At 40.4% G+C, this 21030-nt stretch overlaps 1 protein-coding gene across 2 annotated transcripts; it reads left to right on the forward strand.

Annotated features, from left to right (window-relative positions):
• The first annotated feature begins 430 nt into the window (after window positions 1-430).
• Window positions 431-4706, forward strand: LOC122888553. Of its 2 annotated transcripts, none has more exons than XR_006380723.1 (2): window positions 431-838; window positions 958-2881. XR_006380723.1 is itself a non-coding variant. In XM_044223158.1 (2 exons), exons 1-2 carry the CDS (start codon window positions 464-466, stop codon window positions 3146-3148), a joined length of 636 nt encoding a protein of 211 aa, XP_044079093.1. In that variant the 5' UTR covers window positions 431-463; the 3' UTR covers window positions 3149-4706. The 2 variants fall into 2 exon arrangements, 1 of the variants encoding a protein (XP_044079093.1); XM_044223158.1 differs by lacking the exon at window positions 958-2881 and adding an exon at window positions 2888-4706.
• Window positions 4707-21030: the final 16324 nt, after the last annotated feature.

Below are 21030 nucleotides of genomic sequence, written 5' to 3' on the forward strand. Positions count from 1 at the left end.
GGGCATATCAGCCAAACACCTCTGTGTCTCCAGACAACTATACACAAATAGACATCAAGTTGCCACAAGAGTTACACTGCACATCACATGTACATCTTGGGGTTGATAAACATTTTGAGGACACATGGTTCAGGCAAGACAAAGAGAGAAACACACTAAAGCTGACCTGGTTGTACTGGAATGATAAAAGATGCACTGTCTCAGTAGCTTTCAATGATCCACTGTGTGAAGCTTTGTTTCAGGTCCCTAACACATATCCTCATGTCCCCCTGGTCAAAGCAAAGCAGGATACATGGGAATGCTTGGGCCCTTGGACCAGGCGTTGTGAGGAAGCTGCTGGCTGGGTAAAGACATCAGACTCAGGGGTGGATTTTCACAACCAACTTCAGGTATTCGGAAAAGATTTTCAGCTATAGCAACAGGGGTAAGAAGCATTAAGCTCATTCCAGATTCAGAGTTTTTAATGGCCAGTTTGGTAACATCAGAGGATGAAATAAGTCATGACAGAAACATTTTTGTGAAAGACGTCTCAGAAATTCCTGAGTTAAATCAGGTACCATCATGCTTGTGGGCACAACACAAGTATGATGTAGGATTAATCAAAGATGCTGAGCCTGTAGTAATCACACCAAAATCTTCATACAGGCCATGTCAGAACCAGTATCCTTTGAAGAAGGAAGCTGTTGATGGTATTAAACCGGTGTTTGATTCTCTTTTAAAAGCAGGAGTGATTATTCCATGCGCAAATTCTCCAGTCCGAACACCTATTTTCCCCGTACGGAAACTCCGGGACGCCGGAGAGCCACAACATTGGAGATTCGTGCAGGACTTGCAGGCGGTAAATGCAGCAGTACATGCAAGAGCACCCAATGTTCCCAACCCACACACAATACTCTCACAGATGCCACCTGGGAGTAAGTGGTTTTCAGTTATTGACCTGGCTAATGCTTTTTTCAGCATCCCAGTGGATCCTGACAGCCAGTATTGGTTTGCATTTTCTTTTTAAGGTAAGAGTTTTACATTCACCAGACTCATCCAAGGGTATTTGGAGAGTCCTGGAATCTTTAACGATGCGTTAAAAAAAACAATTTGGAAATGTTGAGATTGACAGAAGGAAGTGCGCTGCTACAATATGTAGATGACCTTATGATCTGCTCAAAAAACAAGAGAAGCTTGTGTAAAAGACACACTAGCTCTGCTCAATCGCCTTGCAGATATTGTACATGGGAAAGGTCTTGCAGCAAAAGACAAAGTCCACTGGACACCAGAAGCAGAGAAGGCTGTGGCGGCTGCAGAGAAAGCTGTTATAGCCTCACGTGACATTGTGGGTTGCGCTGATCTGACATTGTTGGTTCCACATGCTGTCTCAATGATATTGCTTGAACAGAAAACATCACATCTCTCAACAGCCAGGTGGTTAAGATACAACACCATATTGCTTGAAATGCCTAATATCACTGTTAAGAGATGTACAGTGCTTAACCCAGCAACTCTCCTCCCTACAGCGGCAGACGGTGAACCTCACGATTGTGTGGCAGTGATAACAGAGACTTGCTCCCCCAGACCAGATCTGCAGGAAACACCATTGATCAATCCAGAGCTGGAGCTGTTTGTTGACGGTTCAGCATCACGAGATCCAGCAACTGGTAAAAATCTTGCAGGGTTTGCAGTAACAACATTGTATGAAACAATTCTGGCTAAACCACTCCCATCAAATTACTCAGCACAGGCAGCAGAGTTAGTTGCATTAACGGAAGCATGTAAATGTGCTAATGACCAAACTGTGAACATTTTCACAGATAGCAGATATGCATGGGGAATGGCGCATGATTTTGGAAAACTCTGGGCAAACAGAAACTTCCTTACATCCACAGCCAAACCCATTGCACATCACACACTGGTTGCTGAACTCTTGGATGCTGTGCTGTTGCCTAAGCAGATTGCCATTTGTAAATGTGAAGCACACACTAACAACCTTGATCCTATCTCACAGGGGAATGCCAGAGCGGATAACAACAAACACCGACCACTTGATGTGTTGCACTAACTAATGAACCTCTGACACCTACAGCTGATCTGCAGGGACTGCAGACAAGAGCAACGGCAGAGGAAAAAGCAGTGTGGCGAAAGGCAGGCTGCACTGTCACAGACAAAGTGTGGTATGGACCAAGTGACAGACCATGCTTACCGAAGTATCTGTTCCATAATTATGTTGTGTTGACCCATGGGCGAGACCATGGGTCAAAGAGGAGCATGGTGCTGGAGCGGAACAGATGCTGGTTCGCAAAGGGATTTAATAACTTCTCTCAAAAATTTTATTTTGCCAAAAATGCAGATGGATTTCATTGAGCTGACACCCAGTGAGGGAAAGAAATATTGTTTGGTCATTGTTGACATGTTCTCTAAATGGGTAGAGGCCAAACAGGATTCAGCAGCAGTAGCAAGGAGTCTTATGCGAGATATCATCCCCTGCTGGGATATTCCAGATAAGATCTCCAGTGATAACGGTACACCTTTCATGAGCGCAGCATTGAAGAGTGTAGGAGAGTATCTTGGTATTGATTTAAAACATCATTGTGCTTATCACCCAGCCAGCGCAGGAGCCGTGGAGAGGGAGAACAGTTCTCTGAAAAACAAGCTTGCTAAGTGTTGTGATGAGACAGGGCTGCCCTGGACAAAAGCACTCCCCATTGTTCTGATGTACATGAGGTCCAGGATAAGAAGCAGGGGGGGTCTCAGTCCTTTTGAAATCCTATTTGGCAGGCCATTGAACACTGGTATTGGGCCAGTGAAAAGACAACTTCCTGACACCAGCCAATGTGAGGAGGATGAGATGCTACGCTATTGCACAAACTTGTCCACTGTGCTTTCTGATATTCACAAACAGATGAAGGAAGCCATTCCAAAGGCTGCAGAGAGGAAACTGCATGACTTGGAGCCTGGTGATTGGATCGTGGTGAAGGATTTCAGACGGAAGAACTGGCGGGCTCGCAGGTGGAATGGTCCCTACCAGATCTTGCTCACCACTGAAACAGCTGTAAAGGTGGCAGAGAGAGCTACATGGATCCACGCCACCCACTGCAAACGAGTACCCGAGCCGGGGCCAGCAGCCAAACACCAGACAAGTGAGATCGAGATCAGTGAGTGAACCGAACCTTCCTCCCCTTGTGCATTCAGGGGATATTGGAGGGGAGTGGCGGTCCCGTGGGGGAGTTTCTCTGAGCACAGAGGTTCCACTGAGACCACCTAGAACCACTACCCTCCCGAACCAACATCACGGGCACACTGATTAGGGGGTAGGCAGAGGTGACACAACTGATAAGATGACACTTGAGACCAGAGAAAGATGGCGAAGGAGGGGTGACGGACCGGGAGGCCACGGAGACGGGGTGCTGCTTGCTGTCATCATTGTCCTGTCATCAGTCTCACTAATGGAAACATTCAAATCACAACTAACCACAGAAGAAGGAGGGGTCAAAAGGGAGGTGCCACTCGTCTTCCCCAACATCCTTGCCAGAAAAGTGACTAACTAGAGCTGCTACGCCTGTGTGCAGCTCCCCCATGGGGTGGGGGACTCCATCCCAGTGAAACCCACGCCATTAAATGTCTCTGAGACCCTAGGAGTCATGGTGGCATTCACCCGGGGGGTTACTCTGCAGAACAGAACAGTGAGAGACATTGGAGCTGCACTCAAGCTATGTAACATCAGCATCACCAACTACGACGGCTCCACAGCCAGGTTTTGGAACATGAGCCAAATAACCCCGCAAGGAATTCATTGGCCCATCATGACTACCAATCCAACGTCCCAGGCCGGTACGGTTGGATTCACCAGACAGTGCTACACGTCTAGAGACCACTTCCTGGGGACTTCAGCATGCAAACAGATTGTCACTACAACATGCGGCACCGGGTGGAACAAGCGAATGCAGGGGACCTCAGCCATACATCGCTCAGCTGAATCTGACTGACACCACCAGCTTACACCACCCAGGAAGCGACAATCCCATCGTCCCGATGCCTACGGAGGATGGATTTGGATCCCTAAGAGAGCACGTGTGGAGCACGGCGATCCACTACGAGAGTGTCACCAGGGGAGAAAGGAATCAGTGGCATCCTCCCCTGGTGGGGGACTGTGAATAATGCACACAAGATAGATCACCTGGCCATAGATCTTGAGAACTTGACGGCACTGGTAGAGGTAGGGTTTTCCACTCTCAATCCTACCATGCAGGGGATCAAAAACGTGGCCCTGCAGAACAGAATGGCTTTGGACTTGATGCTGGCTAGTCAAGGAGGAGTTTGTCATATTATTGAGACTGATTGCTGCACCTATGTTCCAGACATCACAGACCATCTGAACGATCTACTGCACAAGGAGAAAAGCCTGGACTCCCAGAGTGTGGGAGGATGGGACATATGGTCATGGCTGACTATGGGAGGATGGAAGAACGTGTTGATGAAAGTGTTGGCACCTGTGCTCCTAGTTATTGTGCTCTTCCTCCTTTTGACCTGCTGTGTAATTCCCTGCTTCAGATCAATGATTGCTACAGCAATTAAATCATCTATGGGTCAGTATATGAATATGCCAATAGAAACAAGTTTGTTGGATAAGCTAATGGTAAGTATATGTGGGCTTTTTCTTCCTCTGACGCTTGAGGTTTTCCCCACTTGTCTGGTTGTTTGATTTTTCCTTTCCTACTTGAAGTTTGTTCTTAATTATTTTGATTAGCATTTATTTTTAAGATGATTTTATGCTAAAAAGGAAGGAATTGTAATGGCAAGAACAAACGGACTCTCTGATATAATAATATACAGATATTATTATAATTGTTTGGCGTCAAAACTTCATTTGTGTATGATTGTTTGGACTGTGAGATGAGAACAGTACACTGATAATGATGACATGGAACTACAAATTATCCTACTGACTGTTATGTCCAGACTTCAGGGACACTCTTCTCCCCGGGCTGAGGAGTCTGACCCTGAAGACTGGATAAATAACTGATGCTCTTTTTCCTCTGTACTCATTCAGAGCAGATTATACTGATGTATGTTTTGCTGCTGTGAGTCCGTCTGCAGACGCTTGAAGTAAACCTACAGAAAGACAAGTGATTGCCTTGAGTGTTTCTTTATTCCGAAGGAATTGCCACTACACCTGCTAGTCAACTCGTATAAATAAAAAATAATTCTATTTAATTTAGGTCCTATAGAGTTGCAAGGTGGAATTAGTTATTTTGGGCATTCAGGATTCCGAAAGTAAAAGTCCTACAAAATATCTGTTTTGATAAAAGTCAAAAGGTACAAGCCTGTGTATATGACAATGGAGAGAAGGAGAGAAGTCAACAATGACACCAAATAAGAATTTTAAGAAACATCCAATTACAGAGCTTAAAATTCTATTGTATGCAATGTAACATATTACATTATGCAGTTTGAATCAATAAAATGTTTGATTCTTAGTCATTGTGAGATTAATATAGCAAATATGACGCAGTGTGTTTTTCTCAACTGCAAGAACATAGTTATTCTGAATTGTGCCTCTGGCTGGCATCTTCACCATAGAGAGCCAAAGTCCTGACACTCACCTCACTAGTCACCTACGGGCTAGCTGCCGTTCCATTAGCTTGTGTAACGCAATTCAAACTCTCATAAATAGTTTCCTTTATGTTCTTTACTTTCCTTCTTATCCTTTCTGAAATAGTGAAACTTGTTAATGTTAAATAAATAAATGAGTATCTACTACAGCACTTGCTATTAGAATTATAACCCTTCAAGATTTTAACAAAGTTAAAGAACAATTAGTTTGTTAGCTTGAAAAAAGCTACAGCTTCCATTAAGTTTTACGAGCAGACTTGAGATGTCTGTCAGCTTACCATTTAAACAATGTCACTAACATCTTCCATGTGACCCCAGCAGGTAATTTCTGCAGTACTCCCATGCCAACAGTTTAGTATGAAGGGTCAGTGATGGCACTCTCCTTGAATCCAGCTATTGTTTACTTGTTAACTGTGAATAATAGAGTTGCCTGAACTTGATTCTTTTATTAAGTAAATGTAGCTGCAGTTGAAGTGAGCTGCAGTGTGTAGTTGGTGGCGTGTGGTGGCGACTGAGGTGGCAGGTCAAAGGGTTAAGGTTTCTGTGGGACATCTGAGGACACTGTGCAGCCTGGTTAGACCCAGCTGTCAAATCATATACACACAAACAAAAACATGTACTACAAGACAACCAGATGTCTTTGTATGAATGAGTGTAGTGTATACCACCTGTACATACACACACTGTACAACACCAAATGTATTTCTGGCGTGAATTTCAATAATCTCCGATCTCTATGCACACACAAACCACCATCGGCTAACCCACCCATTAAGAAAACTCTCCCAGTGACCCTGAATATGCCACTTTTGAAGATCAGGTCTCTTGTAAACATTTCTTATTAATGACTTGATTTTAGATAATAATATTGATTACATGTTTTTAACTGAGACATGGCTCAATATGGATGGAGCATGCACTCTTATTCAAGCCTCACCACCAAACTACAATTCCTCATACTCCTCCAGGAAAGGTAAAAAAGGTGGGGGTACAGCAACCATCCTCTCAGCATCACTCGGTCTTAAAGACATTACATTTGATGAATACACTTCTTTTAAATATCACTGCATTATTTTTAGCAGCCCTCCTATACTGTGTAAGATAGTTTACAGGTCACTGAAACTCTTCTCTTTCTCTTCTTTTATTTCAGTTTTTCAAATACTCACAATTATCCACACCAATTATGACAGAATTATTATTCTAGGTGATTTTAAATTGCACATGGACAAGAATCTCATTTAGTCTGGCAAGATAATCTTAAAACATATAGGAAAACCCTCCGTAATGCCACAGCAGCTTACTACTCATCATTAATAGAGGAAAATAAAACAACCCCAGGTGTCTTTTCAGCACTCTAGCCAGGCTGACAGAAAGTTACAGCTGTATTGAGCCATGTTTTCCTATAGCCCTCAGTAGAAACGACTTCATGAGCTTCTTTAATGATAAAATTTTAACTATTAAAGAAAAAATTCATCACGTCCTGCCTTCAACTGGTACCAATTTATCTTCAAACACAGGAACATTAGAAACAACTGTAAAACCTGATATATATTTAGACTGCTTTTCCCCTTAGTTTTACCTTTAGTTAGCATTTCTTTACTGGATATGATCACTCTGTCTCTGACTGTACAAGCTATGTACCACAGTCATTTAATTGGCATTAAAGGAACCACACCAAGCTGGTTTCAATCCATCTAAATCCATTTAAATTCATCAATGATCTATCAAATCGATCTCAGTTTGTACATGTTAATGGTGAGTCCTACGTGCATGCCAAAGTTAGTCACGGAGATCCACAAGGTTCTGTACTTGGACTGATTCTATTCACCTTATATATGCTTCCTTTAGGCAATATTATTAGGAAACACTGCATAAACTTTCATTGTTATGCGGATGATATCCAATTATATCTATCGATCAACCCTGATGAAACTAATCAGTTAGCTAAACTTCAAGCATGCCTTAAGGACATAAAAACCTGGATTTTCTGATGTTAAATTCTGAAAAAACTGAAGTTATTGTACTTGGCCCCAAACACCTCCGAGACACATTATCTAAAGATATAGTTACTCTAGATGGCATTGCCCAGGCCTCCAGCACCACCGTAAGGAACCTCTGAGTTATCTTTGATCAGGCTTAAACTCCCACATGAAAGAAACTTCAAGGACTGCCTTCTTTCACCTACATGACATTGCAAAAATCAGGCACATCCTGTCTCAAAATGATGCAGAAAAACTAGTCCATGCATTTGTCACTTCTAGGCTAGATTATTGCAATTGCTTATTATCCGGCTGCCCCAATAAGTCCTTTAAGACTCTCCAGTTGATCCAGAATGCTGCTGCACATGTACTGACAAGAACTAGGAAAAGAGATTATATTTCTCCAATATTAGCATCTCTGCACTGGCTCCCTGTAAAATCCAGAATAGAATTTAAAATCCTTCTCCTCACCTACAAAGCTCTTAATGGTCAGGCACCATCATATCTTAAAGAGCACATAATACCACATTACCTCATTAGAACAATGTGCTTCCAGAATGCAGGGTTACTAGTGGTTCCTAGAGTCTCCAAAAGTAGAATGGGAGTCAGAGCCTTCAGTTATCAAGCGCCGCTCCTGTGGTCCCAGTTTGGGTTCGGGAGGCAGACACCATCTCCACATTTAAGAGTAGGCTCAAGACTTTCCTCCTTAACAAAGCTTAGAGTTAGGGCTGGCTTGGGTGAGTCCTGAACCATCCCATAGTTATGCTGCTATAGGCCCAGACTGCCAGGAGACTTCCCATGATGCACCTCTTTCCTTTCTCCTTTTCTCCCTCTCCATCTGTAAGCATTTTAATCCATTACTGCATGTTATTAACTCTACATCTTCTCTCTCCCGTAGTTTTGTGCTTTCTCATCTCTCTCCTCTCTCCTTCTGTCACTTTCAGCAGGTATTTCTGCCTCCGGAGCTGCAGAGACTGGATCGATGGATCTCTTAATACTATTATTATCATTATTATTCCTATCACTATTCCTATTGTTATTACTTTATTAATATTACCACTACCATTACATTATTTTTATGTTAAAATAATAAACAGGTTCATGCCCGAGGTGTCTGCCTCTACTGAGCCATGTATTCCTATAGCCCTCAGTAGTAACGACTACTGAGGGCTACACCAAAGTTTTTCCTTGCCACTGTCGCCCAGTGCTTGCTCATGGTGGGATTTGTTGGCTCTCTGTAAATAATATTATAAAGAACTAACTGAATTTGAATGTCATGCAATGGTGCTTCTATGGAACTCATAATGTGAGTGTGAATTCATACATACTGCATTTCAATCTTAAAGGGGCAATTAGCGAAATAGTCTTAACTCAAAGGTCCACTTACAATAGCTTTTCCAGAGCTTTCAATCATATCTCATAGTCTTCAACTCCAGAAAAGCTCATAAGTAGACCTTTAAGTTACAAATCTGTTACGCTACTTTTCCCAAGAAATGAACTCCCCCCCCAAAAAAAACACACGTTCCTACTTACCCCTAGTGCAGTCTAGCAATGCAGATACATTTTGTTTTATGGGGAGACATATTGAGAGATTTGTCAGTGAGATTTCTGCCTCAACCAAAATACAAATGAGTTGAATGGAATTTAACTTATGCTCAAAGCACTGAAAAATGTAATTTCAAAAAGTTCAACACAAATGTGACTTTCCAGAAATATTGCAGATCAGTTTGGTTAATCCACTGACTGCACTGTTGACAGTTTTCACTGGAACTACTGTAGAAATAGTCCATATGAAAACTGTTGACAGCGTGTTGACAGCTAAGTAACAATATGGAAGTGTTCTCATATTGAAAGTCTTAAAGCTTATTCTATGTACTTTAATGGATGAATGCAATGCAAAGCGCTCTGGTGGGATATGAGGTTAAAAAAATGTATATAGTTAAAGTATTGAGGAGACTTATACAGCGGATCACCTGTCAAACTGCAAAAGGCAACCAATTCTGGTCAATCTACAATCCTAATAAAATCCTGCTTTTTCATAGGGGTCACAAGTGTTTTCAACGCACCTTGCCAGTCTGCCTGAACGGGGCCTTAATCCACAAATTACCAAAATCAAGATGCTATTACCAGGGAGATTCTTGGTCAGCTTTTTCATGTATTTCCTCATATTCACTTCGGCAAACCAAACTTTAAAATGAAAACCACAACTAATAATGTAACTGTGTTGTTATATAGCACAATAAATGCAGTTTACATATGTGTGGAAAGCTTCCCATCTTCTTTGGTTTATTTGAAATTAATATCTAATTTCTTATCCTAAACTGCAGATATTTCCTCCACATAGGTTATGTCAACATTTGTAAAATCAGAGAGGTCTGGACCCATTGCCAAACCCAACTTGCTATAGTTAACTCCAGAAAACTGAGTTCAAAGCTATATCTTGGCTTAAATCTGACGTGAACAGCTTCTTCAAGCAGGAATCTGCTCTGGGCTGCTTTGCTCAATGCGGGCTCTGTTAAGTGAGTGCGTGATTCCAGAGTTTTAGCAACTCCTTTGGCTGCTTCCCTCGGATGATTACGCCAGCAGGGTTTACTTAAGGATGTGAGCATGACAGCTGCTGGAATGCCTTTGCTCTGCTGACAAAGAATGGGACATGGGTCACACCAACACTACATTTACACAGGCCTGAGCAGCACAGTTCCACCAGGCAGCTCAAATGGGCTGTGGATCAGAGGGGCTCCTTCCCAACTTGTATGCTGCCATGGATTGTATATTGTAAATGTCCTGCAGAACCTTTACACATTTTTTGTTGGTTTTATAAATATACAGTAATTCTGTAATTATTCTTTTAACGTTTTTTTTTCATGATGGGCAGAAGAAATGCAATGATGTAATCAACTGGGTTTTAGCTGCTCTTTTGGAAACAGGCCGAGTAGAGAAGAATGTGCAATAATGTTATGGTGTTAGATTATGTCAGTTGTATTTGGGTGTAAAGATGAACAGATTTGTACTGAAAGATTGATGAGTTTTAGATCAGCAACATCAACACAAAACCTTTGTAAGAAATCAACAAAAATTGATAATGTTGTCAAAAACTGATTTGGGGAAAATTAGACTAGAGAATTAGTTCTACCAACTTTTTATCTCAATGCGCCAGATGTTCTAGATGGCATTGCCCTGGCCTCCAGCACCACCATAAGGAACCTCAGAGTTATCTTTGATCAGGATTTATCCTTTAACTCACACATGAAACAAACTTCAAGGACTGCCTGTTTTCGCCTACGCAACATTGCAAAAATCAGGCACATCCTGTCTCAAAATGATGCTGAAAAACTAGTCCATGCATTTGTTACTTCTAGGTTGGGCTATTGCAATTCCTTATTATCAGGCTGCCTGAATAAGTCCCTTAAGACTCTCCAGTTGATCCAGAATGCTGCGGCACGTGTACTGACAAGAACTAGGAAAAGAGATTATCTTCTCTGCACTGGCTCCCTGTAAAATCCAGAATAGAATATAAAATCCTCCTCCTGCATTGTGCCCCCCCCCCCCCCTCAAAACCCAACACGGCAGTGGCGGATAGCCACCCACCATTGAATCTGGTTCTGCCCGAGGTTTCTGCCTGTTAAAAGCAAGTTAATTCTTGCCACTGTCACCAAGTGCTTTATCATGGTGGGATTTGTTGGGTCTTTGTAAATAATATTATAAAGAGTATGGTCTAGACCTGCTCTATAGGAAAAGTGCAATGAGATAACTTCTGTTATGAATTGGTGCTATATAAATAAATAAAATAAAAAACACCCCTATTTGGTACAGCAATTTACAGTAGTATTGCATATCCATGAAGTTGGGGGACGTGTAAATTAATCTCGATGAGTAAAACAATTTTATTATGAAGTGTATTGTACAGGTCTTCATTTTACACACACACACTCATACACACACACACACACACACACACGTATATTACATATTTATATTGTGCATTTTTATTTCATATTTATGACTCTTGACTTTTACAGTAATTGTTTTCTTTTCTCTTACTTTGCTTATTTTGACTGTTATCCACCACAGCACCAAGAACAATTCCTTGTATGTGAAAACCTACTTGGCAATAAACCTGTTTCATGATTCTGATTCTGATTTACAGTGAATAAAGATGGGACAGTAGAATATCTGACAACAGTCGTTGCTTGCTCTAAATGATAACAGCTGGGTCTATGTTACCTCTATTCTGTTTAGTCAGAAACTGTGATTTGACTGATTACATGTGTCTGCAGTTTTAACTTTTTGTTAATAAACAAAAGTTTTAGTTTTAGTTTCAACAATCAAGTCATGTATTTTTTTGCTTTCATGTGTCCTTTTATAACACTTATTTTTATAGTTATGTTAACATACAGTTGCTGAGTGACATAATGTGTCTAGGTTGTGTCACCTTCTTTAAAAGCCTGTCATAAGTTTGTGTGTTGATCTACTAGTTCCCCATTCTGTGGAGGTTCACCTGGGACCAAACATAACTGGGAGGAGTGTTGGTTCACGGTCTTCTCCAGCTGTATTTATTTTCCTGGCTGGCAGCTCAGTGATGGTGACGGTGGTTCATGTTAGTCATGGCCTGGCTTCTTCAGAGCAGCCACAGAGAGTTACTCTTGGCCGGGTCTCAGACTAGACCAGAGACCTGATTGGATGTTCAGGACACCAGCTGAATATCAAGCCCTTGGACATGCATTCAAAAAGCTGATGCAGGGGTGGTGCTAGACTCTCAGCACAGAGGGGGCGAAGCATTCTCGATGGGCCCTTCTGATATAGTTATTTTAAAATTCACAACTGTAAAATAGCTGATATATCCTCACCTATCCATAAACATAAAGTGTCACTTATTGAGCCAAGCAAGCCTATGTCTAAGAAAACATACAGTTAAGCCACTTTGTTTCAACACTGAAGACAGCACGCAGCACTTGTGCATTGATTGACGAACGGTTCAGCACCACCACCGACAGACAGCGACAGGCTTAGACAGCCAGGTGCAGGTGCCAGGATGTCTCAGTACCATGTCTTTCTTACATGGGAATAACTTAAACATAACATAAAATACACACGGCGGTCTACAACACTGTACAAGGCCTATTTAAATATAAACCATATAAAACCAGAAAAGAGGACAAAACAATTCAACAAATACAACAAACAATAAATGAAAAGTACATCGTGGGGGGTGCAAGAAGCATTATTAGGCTACAGAAATTAAATAACCTGGCACTAAACAGTATAAACTCCACAGCCAGTGCAGCTACAAACACACATATTATAGCCTACATATAAATTTGCACTCTTCCAACTTTGTATTGCAGCTGCTGCACAACAATTTCCCTTGGAATAAATTAAGTTTTATCTTATCTTAAAGCAAAGGAGAGAATTAACAGTTTTTACACACCGCATATAGCATGCACACAACTCTACGATACTAGGCAACACAGTGGCTGCTGACGCTCTCATGTATCACGCAGAAAGTGAGTTACATTTATCAAGAGTTTGTCAATGTACTCACCTGTCTGAATGGCATTCTGTGAGCTTCATGCATCGTGAAGTCCTCAACAATCTGCTCTAGGTTCAACTTCTTTGTTCATTCATTCTCAAAACTTAATATGCCAGTCCACTCAGACTCTCTGAAGATAAGCTTTTAGTGGACTACAACACACTATACAAGGCCTGTAAAAACATAAAATATACAGTCTCCAACACCACAGGCAGTGACACTTAAAGGTGCTGAGATACGATAAACATGGAGTCAAACAACAGATTAGTCTAACATTCTGACTGATTTCTTCATAACCAAAATTTAAGTTAATAAAGACTAATTATGAATGTTTCACTCACCAACTGTGCTCAGCCTGCTGTAGGCCTAGTTTAGTGTAGGCTAACGTTAGTCCATTTGTGTATTCCACCATCCTCCATAGAACAAAATAATCAGAACAGGTTAACAAACTTCTTAAAATTTCATACACTCTCCTTCATGCTGGCAAACCTGCCAACCACTTTGTCTTTGTCAATGTTTATGTCCCACTCAACACAGAGCATTTTAGTGCCTAGCTAGATTAAAAAAAAAACACAAACAGCAAATGGGAGCGGATCAAAACAAGGCTTCGTACTAAGATATTGTCATGATGGCCCACATTTGCCATCATGCCTAGTGCTGGACTGAATAGTTTGCTGTTTTATGTTCCAAAATGCAAGTGTTACTTTTTGTTAATGTTTCTAATGTGTCTGTTCAGAACATGGTGGTTTATGTTGATAAATCACCATGTAGTTTTAGTTTTAACCATTAGTGAGGTGGCTTTTACATTTCTTGACGCCAGCTGTATTTTGTTACTGTGTTAGAGTTCTTGTTCCCTGTTTGAATGACATTAAAGTACACATGTAGCTGGGAACTGCAGGACTTTGAAGTAAAGGCCTGACTCAGCCTGTAACGCAACCCTGTTTCAAATAAAAATGTGTTAAATTCTGCAGTTCAGGTAAATAAAGGCTCAGACTCTGGTCACTATATGAAGAAATATGGTAGCTCCGTAGGAGCACCTACTGAACGCGGGCCATGCGGTGGTCAACCCTTCTGCCCCTGTGGTCGCGCTGCTTATGAGCTTGTGGTTTATTTGTCTCTGCTTGTCTATGTACGTAAATACGTACCAGGAGGAATGGGAAGTATGGGAATAAATTCATGTTGTGCAAAATGGTTTGTTGACGTGACCAGCTCCTGATTTTCAGTACCTGGTAGATAACATAATTACGAATATACAAATGTGATATGATATGAAATGTGATATGATGTAAAGATGTAAGCTTATCACTTGCAGGGTTCCCAGAGCTTTTCTAAGCAGTTTATATGTGGGTCTGTTTCTCCAGGCCATAGAAGAACAGAGTTGGCTGGGTGAGAGCCAGATAAACAGCTCAACATGAAAGGTGAGGAGGTCCATTAAACAAATTGAATTGATGTTGGAATTGGCTTTAGCGAGAAACTGGCACTCAAGAAGTCCTTCGTGCAAGATAGACATGCCACTCATTCAATGTGAAATTCATTCACACACACACACACAGATTCAGAGAGATGGGAAAAGAGAAAGTGACTTGGCATGAATCTGTGCCCTTAGCCTCTAGTGTCATGCTCTAGCTGCAAAAGATAAGAGCTCTCAGATCTCCAAAAACCATAGGTGACTGCAACATGGGACCATGGGAGTACGGGATGTCAGTCATCTAATCAACAGCTTATACAAGCATACTTTACCACACTAAAGCACACAAAAATGTACATCAAATAAATATATACAAACCACAGAGACAGTCTTGAACAGTCTTAGCTAGCCCCTTGAGAGATTGGATTTGGTTTGTTTTAGGGGAGGATACTGGTACTCCAAAAGCACAAAAATCTCTCAGTACTCTGGCCTTAGTTGACCTGTTTTTTTTTTTGGCAAACTAAAACCAGATTCTTGAGAGACGTGTCTATGCTATGTGTGTGCTGCTTTTGCAGTTGCTATGTTTTTAGCAGAGATTCCTATTAACTCAGCAACCCTGTCTCATTCAAAATATGTTTCTGCCCTCTTAATTTGTTTTGTCAAATAAGTTTTGAAGGAAACATAATTGCTACCTGAATTACGTTAAGTGGCAATGTTTTTTCCAACCCAAGAAGTGTGATATCTACCTCCTGAGAGAAGTAAGTGGCTCTTTAGCTCCTAATGCTCCAGGTCCATGCTGGACAGGTAGCATACAGTGAGACAAGAGAATAAGGGAATCACACAGATACACAAGTACACAAAATATACACAAGTGAGGGGAGGATAACTAGACACAGGTGAAACTAATCAGGACGGGGCAGACAATCACACAGCTGGGAAAACACACAAAGGCAGGAAGTAAAGTAATACAAGACACATGAGGAAGGACACTATCAAAATAAAACAGGAAATGACTAGACGAAAACCCAAAACCATGACAAAACTGCAACATAGAGTTGAGGGAAACTGCAGTCAGGCGATAATTCTCTGTGGCTTCACTACGAGTGACTGTTTTCACATTATACTGTATATACTCATTTGACACATTGTTCAATTAAAAATATTGAGTTGCTTTAACCAAGATAATGATCTTTTCCTAACCTTAACCACATGCTTTGAGTTTCGTAAACATAACAATGACAATGTCTGTTAAAATTGATTAAAAATCAATTTTTATCAATTTTTAGGAGACAGTGTTGTACTCAGAAGAGCCACACCTGGTGTTGTCAACTCTCAAGTAGCTAGCACTAGCTCCAAAAGTCATGTGCTAATTAGCATATTGATGACGCCATCACGCATTTATTTGCATAAATTTTAATGGTTGTGTCGGTTGCAGTGAGGGAGAGATCACCTTAAGCCATATAAAAGGTAGATAGAGAAATCTATAGCTAAAATAATCACAAATTCACTACAGGGACATATATTTGAAGTAGAAAGGTTTAAAGAAATCTACAAAGGGAGGTGCACACAGGAATAGAAGCACTAAGCAAATCAAAATATAATACACTACAGGCTACTAATACAGGCAAGATAAATTAAGTACAAAGTGGATATAAGTACAAAATTAAAATAAGTGTAAAGTACAAAGTGGATTTACCAGTTGATGGTAATTATGTATGGTATAATAATACCGGGTTGCAACTGCATCATTCCAAAGAGATATTCACTCTTAAAGTTTATGGTTTTGTTAGGTGGATATGAAATTTTATTTCATTTATGCTGTTTTCCATCTTCATTTACTCTGACCCAGTAATATATATACTGATGCTTACACCTCTAGAGAATCTAGAAGAGAATCTTACAATTGTTACCTTTATCATGATACCAAATGTATTCAAATAGACCTTGTGGTTGCAGAGATATACTTTATTCATTTTGGGCATGTTATTTTCAAGCAGGGGCCTGAGCCAGAGGCCTCGGGTTAAAGAGGTTAAAAGCAGCAATGTGAAGCACCACTACAAGACAAAACACAGAGCATCTTTTGAGCAGGTTAATAAGGGGGATGGATTTTGGTCATTTTGCTAACAAGGGGGATGGCATCCCCCTCAAATCACCTACTGCCTGTCACATTGTTTTCACATTGTCATTTGATACATTGTTGTTACAAAAAAATCGATTACAGCTGCTTTAAAGATGCGTACTTTAATCCCTTAAACAGATAGATTTGAAAACCAGTTTCACATATGCAAAACATCAAATTTTAAGCTCACTGAACTTAAAATGTTCATGTTCCGATAAAACCGTTTCTTTTTTACCTATGATTTGTACAAGCTCGAGAAGGAAGTACTCAGATCCAATCTTTATCACGAGTCAGACTTCATCAATCAACGGTATATTATTTACACACTGATGCAGTTACTGTTGTTACTTGTTTGTAGACAACTTTAACTTAATGAGTGAATGTGAAGTGAGGCAGCTTGCTGTCTCATGGAACAACTGCATTACAGATTGTAATGTCTGTCCTGCAGGGTTTGGTGATCTGATAGATGGACGAAAAGAGACTGAGCATCTTAAAAGACAGAAAAAGGCTGACAGACAATCGTGTCAAACTTGGGATTTCAGGAGAAAGTGTGTATGTAGATGTGTATTGGCATGAGCACACTACCACAGCTGCTTGTCATTTCATCCTTAGCACGCATGGCTACCTGTTCTGAATAAAATGGTGCTTCCCCCCTCCCCTATGCTCTCTTGTGCATTTATCATGAAGGTGATTTTTAACATGAGGGCTATGTTCCCCTTGTGCTGCTCAGCTACAAATCATAAAGCATCTGAGGAGTGTGATAATGCACAGAGCTGCACAGTCGTTTCATCTCTCCTTCCACAAGTCAATTCCTTACTTTCCTTACTTCAGGTTAAGAAGAGCACATTCAGGTAAGACACTGACACTCTCATAGTGCTCTTCTTGGGAGTCATAAAGTCAGTGCCATAAAAAAAGAATAAAACTAAAAGAAAAAGAAAATAAATGTGGAAATATATAGAGGAATAAATAAAAGAACAAATAAGTAAATAAAAAAATGTGGAAATATAAATACAAATAACAAAATATAAAAGAATAATTATAAGTATTTTCATTTATTTTCACATTTATTTGTTCTTTTATTTCTGCATATATTTATTTATATATATTTTTAAAATATATATTTGCGTGAACTAGCTCATCCCAGTTAATTATGTTCGATCATTCATTACAGCGACTAATTATCTGCTATACATTTAAACGTACACTAGTTCTGCTCAAGCACTCATACCACTTTCCTTCTTTTATCGACTTTCTCGCTAATCCCACAGTTTACATTACTATTCAGTTTTGCTAGCTACCGTTCTTTGGCTTAGCAGCTAGAGATAGCTTATCTCTCTCTCCCTCTCCCTCTCCTGCACTCTCTTGCTCGGTGTGTCAAATGCCTCTGCCTCTTTAAGTGATAAGCAGAGCAGCTCTCATTTCCAGAAATATGAGTTTATTAGTGGACCTAAATCATGACAACCTAGAGTTGAGGCCAAGAGGCAGAGTTGCAATACTACACGCTTCTCTGCGCTTCCAGAGCAGTTTCCCGCCCAAAACAGTGACAGTGTCTGCCACCCCGACCACTTAAATTAATTAAATCAAAACTTAACAGGAGGAGTTATACACAAAAACCTAAACAAAATTACCACAGCTGAAATAGCACAACAAAATAGGAGAATTAAATGTAGACTCTTCAGATCTCTGTCATCTAAAGCTGTACTAATGAACGATTTAAAATCAGATTATCATGACTTATTTTGTCTTACTGAAAGCTGGCTGGGTCATGAAGAATATGTTAGCCTAAATGAATCCACTCCGCCCAGTCATATTAATACTCACATTCCTCGAGGCACCAAGGAGGTTGCAGCCATCTTCAACTCAATCCTATTAATCAACCCTAAACCTAAACTAAATTATAACTTATTAGAAAGCCTTGTTCTTAGTCTTTCACACCCATCCTGGACAGCCAATTCTATTTGTTATAATGTACAAACCTGGTCCTTACTCCTGGTCCTTATTCTGAATTTTTATATGAATTCTCTTTTTCTAAAGTTTAGTCCTTAAAACAGATAAAGTAATTATTGTAGGTGATTTCAATATTCATGTGGACGTTGAAAACGATATCCTTAGTACTGCGTTTATCGCATTATTAGATTCGATTGGCTTTTGTCAGAGTGTACATGAAGACACTCACTGTTTTAACCACACCCTCAACCTCAACCGGCATTGAAATTAACCTTTAATAGTCTTTCCACAGAATCCTATTATCGGACCCTTATTTAATAACTTTTGAAGTATTACTGGACTACACGCCATTAGGCAAAAACTCCTCTATCTGATAGTGCTAAGGCTAAATTCAACGAAGCGATCCCATCTACATTTAATTCAATGCTATGTCTCGATATAACAGAGGACTTCTATGCAAATCACAGCCCCTCCCAAATTGAACATCTTGTTGATAGTGCTTCAGGCTCACTGCGAATGACACTCGATTCTATCACTCCTCTAAAAAAGAAGATAATAAAACAAAGATGGTTAACTCCATGGTATAACCCGCAAATTAAAGCAAACATCACGAAAATTTGAAAGGAATTGTCCTTCCAACAACCTGGAAGAATCTCATTTAGTCTGGCAAGATAGTCTTAAAACATATAGGAAAGCCCTCTATAATGCCAGAGCAGCTTACTACTAATCATTAATAGAGGAAAATAAAAACAACCCCAAGTTTCTTTTCAGCACTGTAGCCAGGTTGACAGAGAGTCACAGCTCTATTGAGCCGTGTATTCCTATAGCCCTCAGCAGTATCGACTTCATGAGCTTCTTCAGTGATAAATTCTTTAATGATGATTTTAATTATTAGAGATTCATCACGTCCTGCCCTGAACCATCAATGATTCATCCGTATAGACAGGAACCTTAGAAACCTTAGAAACTTAGAAAAGATATATATTTAGACTGCTTTTCTCCTATCGACCTTCTCCAGCTAACTTCAACGATTTTTTCATCTAAGTAGTAGTGGCTGTAGTTATTCTCTTCTTCTTAAAAAGCCCACTCTTGATCCAGGGGTTTCAGCCAACTATAGACCTATATCTAACCTTCCCTTTCTCTCTAAGATCCTTACGAAAACAGTCGCCAATCAGTGATGTGACTTTCTACATAACAATAGTTTATTTGAGGATGTTCAGTCAGGATTTAGAGTGCATCATAGCACAGAGACAGCACTAGTGAAAATTACAAATGATCTTCTAATTGCATCAGACAATGGACTTGTCTCTTAGTACTATCTTAGTGCTACATTCAACACCATTGACCATCACATCCTATTACAGAGACTGGAACATTAAATTGGCATTAAAGGAACAGCACTAAGCTGGTTTGAATCCTATCTATCAGATCGATCTCAGTTTGTACATGTTAACGATGAGTTCTCCATGCACACCAAAATCAGTCACGGAGTTCCATAATGTTCTGTGCTTGGACCAATTCTATTCACCTTATATATGCTTCCAGACAAAATTATTAGGAAACACTCCATAAACTTTCATTGTTATGCTGATGATACCCAATTATATCTATTGATCAAGCCAGATGAAACTAATTAGTTAGCTAAACTTCAAGCATGCCTTAAGGACAGAAAAAAAGGACAGAAAATTTTCAAATAAGTTCCTCTAGACTCTCCAGTTGATCTAGAATGCTGTGACACGTGTACTGACTTAAGCTAGGAAAAGAGATCATATTTCTCCAATATTAGCTTCTCTGCACTGGCTCCCTGTAAAATCCAGAATAGAATTTATAATCCTTCTCCTCACCTACAAAGCTCTCAATGGTCAGGCACCATTGTATCTTAAAGATCTCGCAGTACCTTATTATGGTAAATGGTAAATGGACCATACTTATATAGCGCCTTTATAGTCTTTTCCAACTACTTAATGTGCTTCAACTACATATTACATTCAACCCATTCACACACATTCATACACTGATGGCAGGTGCCAACTGCTCATCATTTCAAAGAAAGTAACTCACTCACACACACTCACACACCGAAGGCACAGCCCTCTGGAGCAATTTGGGGTTCAGAGTCTCCAAAAGTAGAATGGGAGCAAGAGCCTTCAGCTATCAATCTCCTCTCCTGTGGAATCAGATCCCAGTTTGGGTTCGGGAGGCAGACACCATCTCCACATTTAAGAGTAGGCTTAAGTCTTTCCTCTTTGATAAGGCTTATGATTAGGGCTGGCTCAGGTGAGTCCTGAACCATCCCTTAGTTATGCTGCTAAAGGCCTAGACTGCTGGTAGACTTCCCATGATGCACCTCTCTCCTCCATCTGTATGCATTCTTATCCCATTAATGCATGTTACTAACTCGACATCTCCTGTAGTTTTGTGCTTTCTCGTCTCGGCAGATGGCCGCCCA

This window comes from Siniperca chuatsi, linkage group LG2 (assembly GCF_020085105.1).
Source record: "Siniperca chuatsi isolate FFG_IHB_CAS linkage group LG2, ASM2008510v1, whole genome shotgun sequence".
Classification (NCBI taxonomy): domain Eukaryota; kingdom Metazoa; phylum Chordata; class Actinopteri; order Centrarchiformes; family Sinipercidae; genus Siniperca; species Siniperca chuatsi.

What these genes read in the sequence shown, in the direction of transcription:
- LOC122888553 (XM_044223158.1), top strand. Translation starts at nt 464, where the DNA reads ATGGCCAGTTTGGTAACATCAGAGGATGAAATAAGTCATGACAGAAAC. An exon ending in TCGTGCAGGACTTGCAGGCG is followed by an intron (nt 839 to 2,887) that starts GTAAATGCAGCA and finishes ATTCACAAACAG; the next exon opens with ATGAAGGAAGCCATTCCAAA.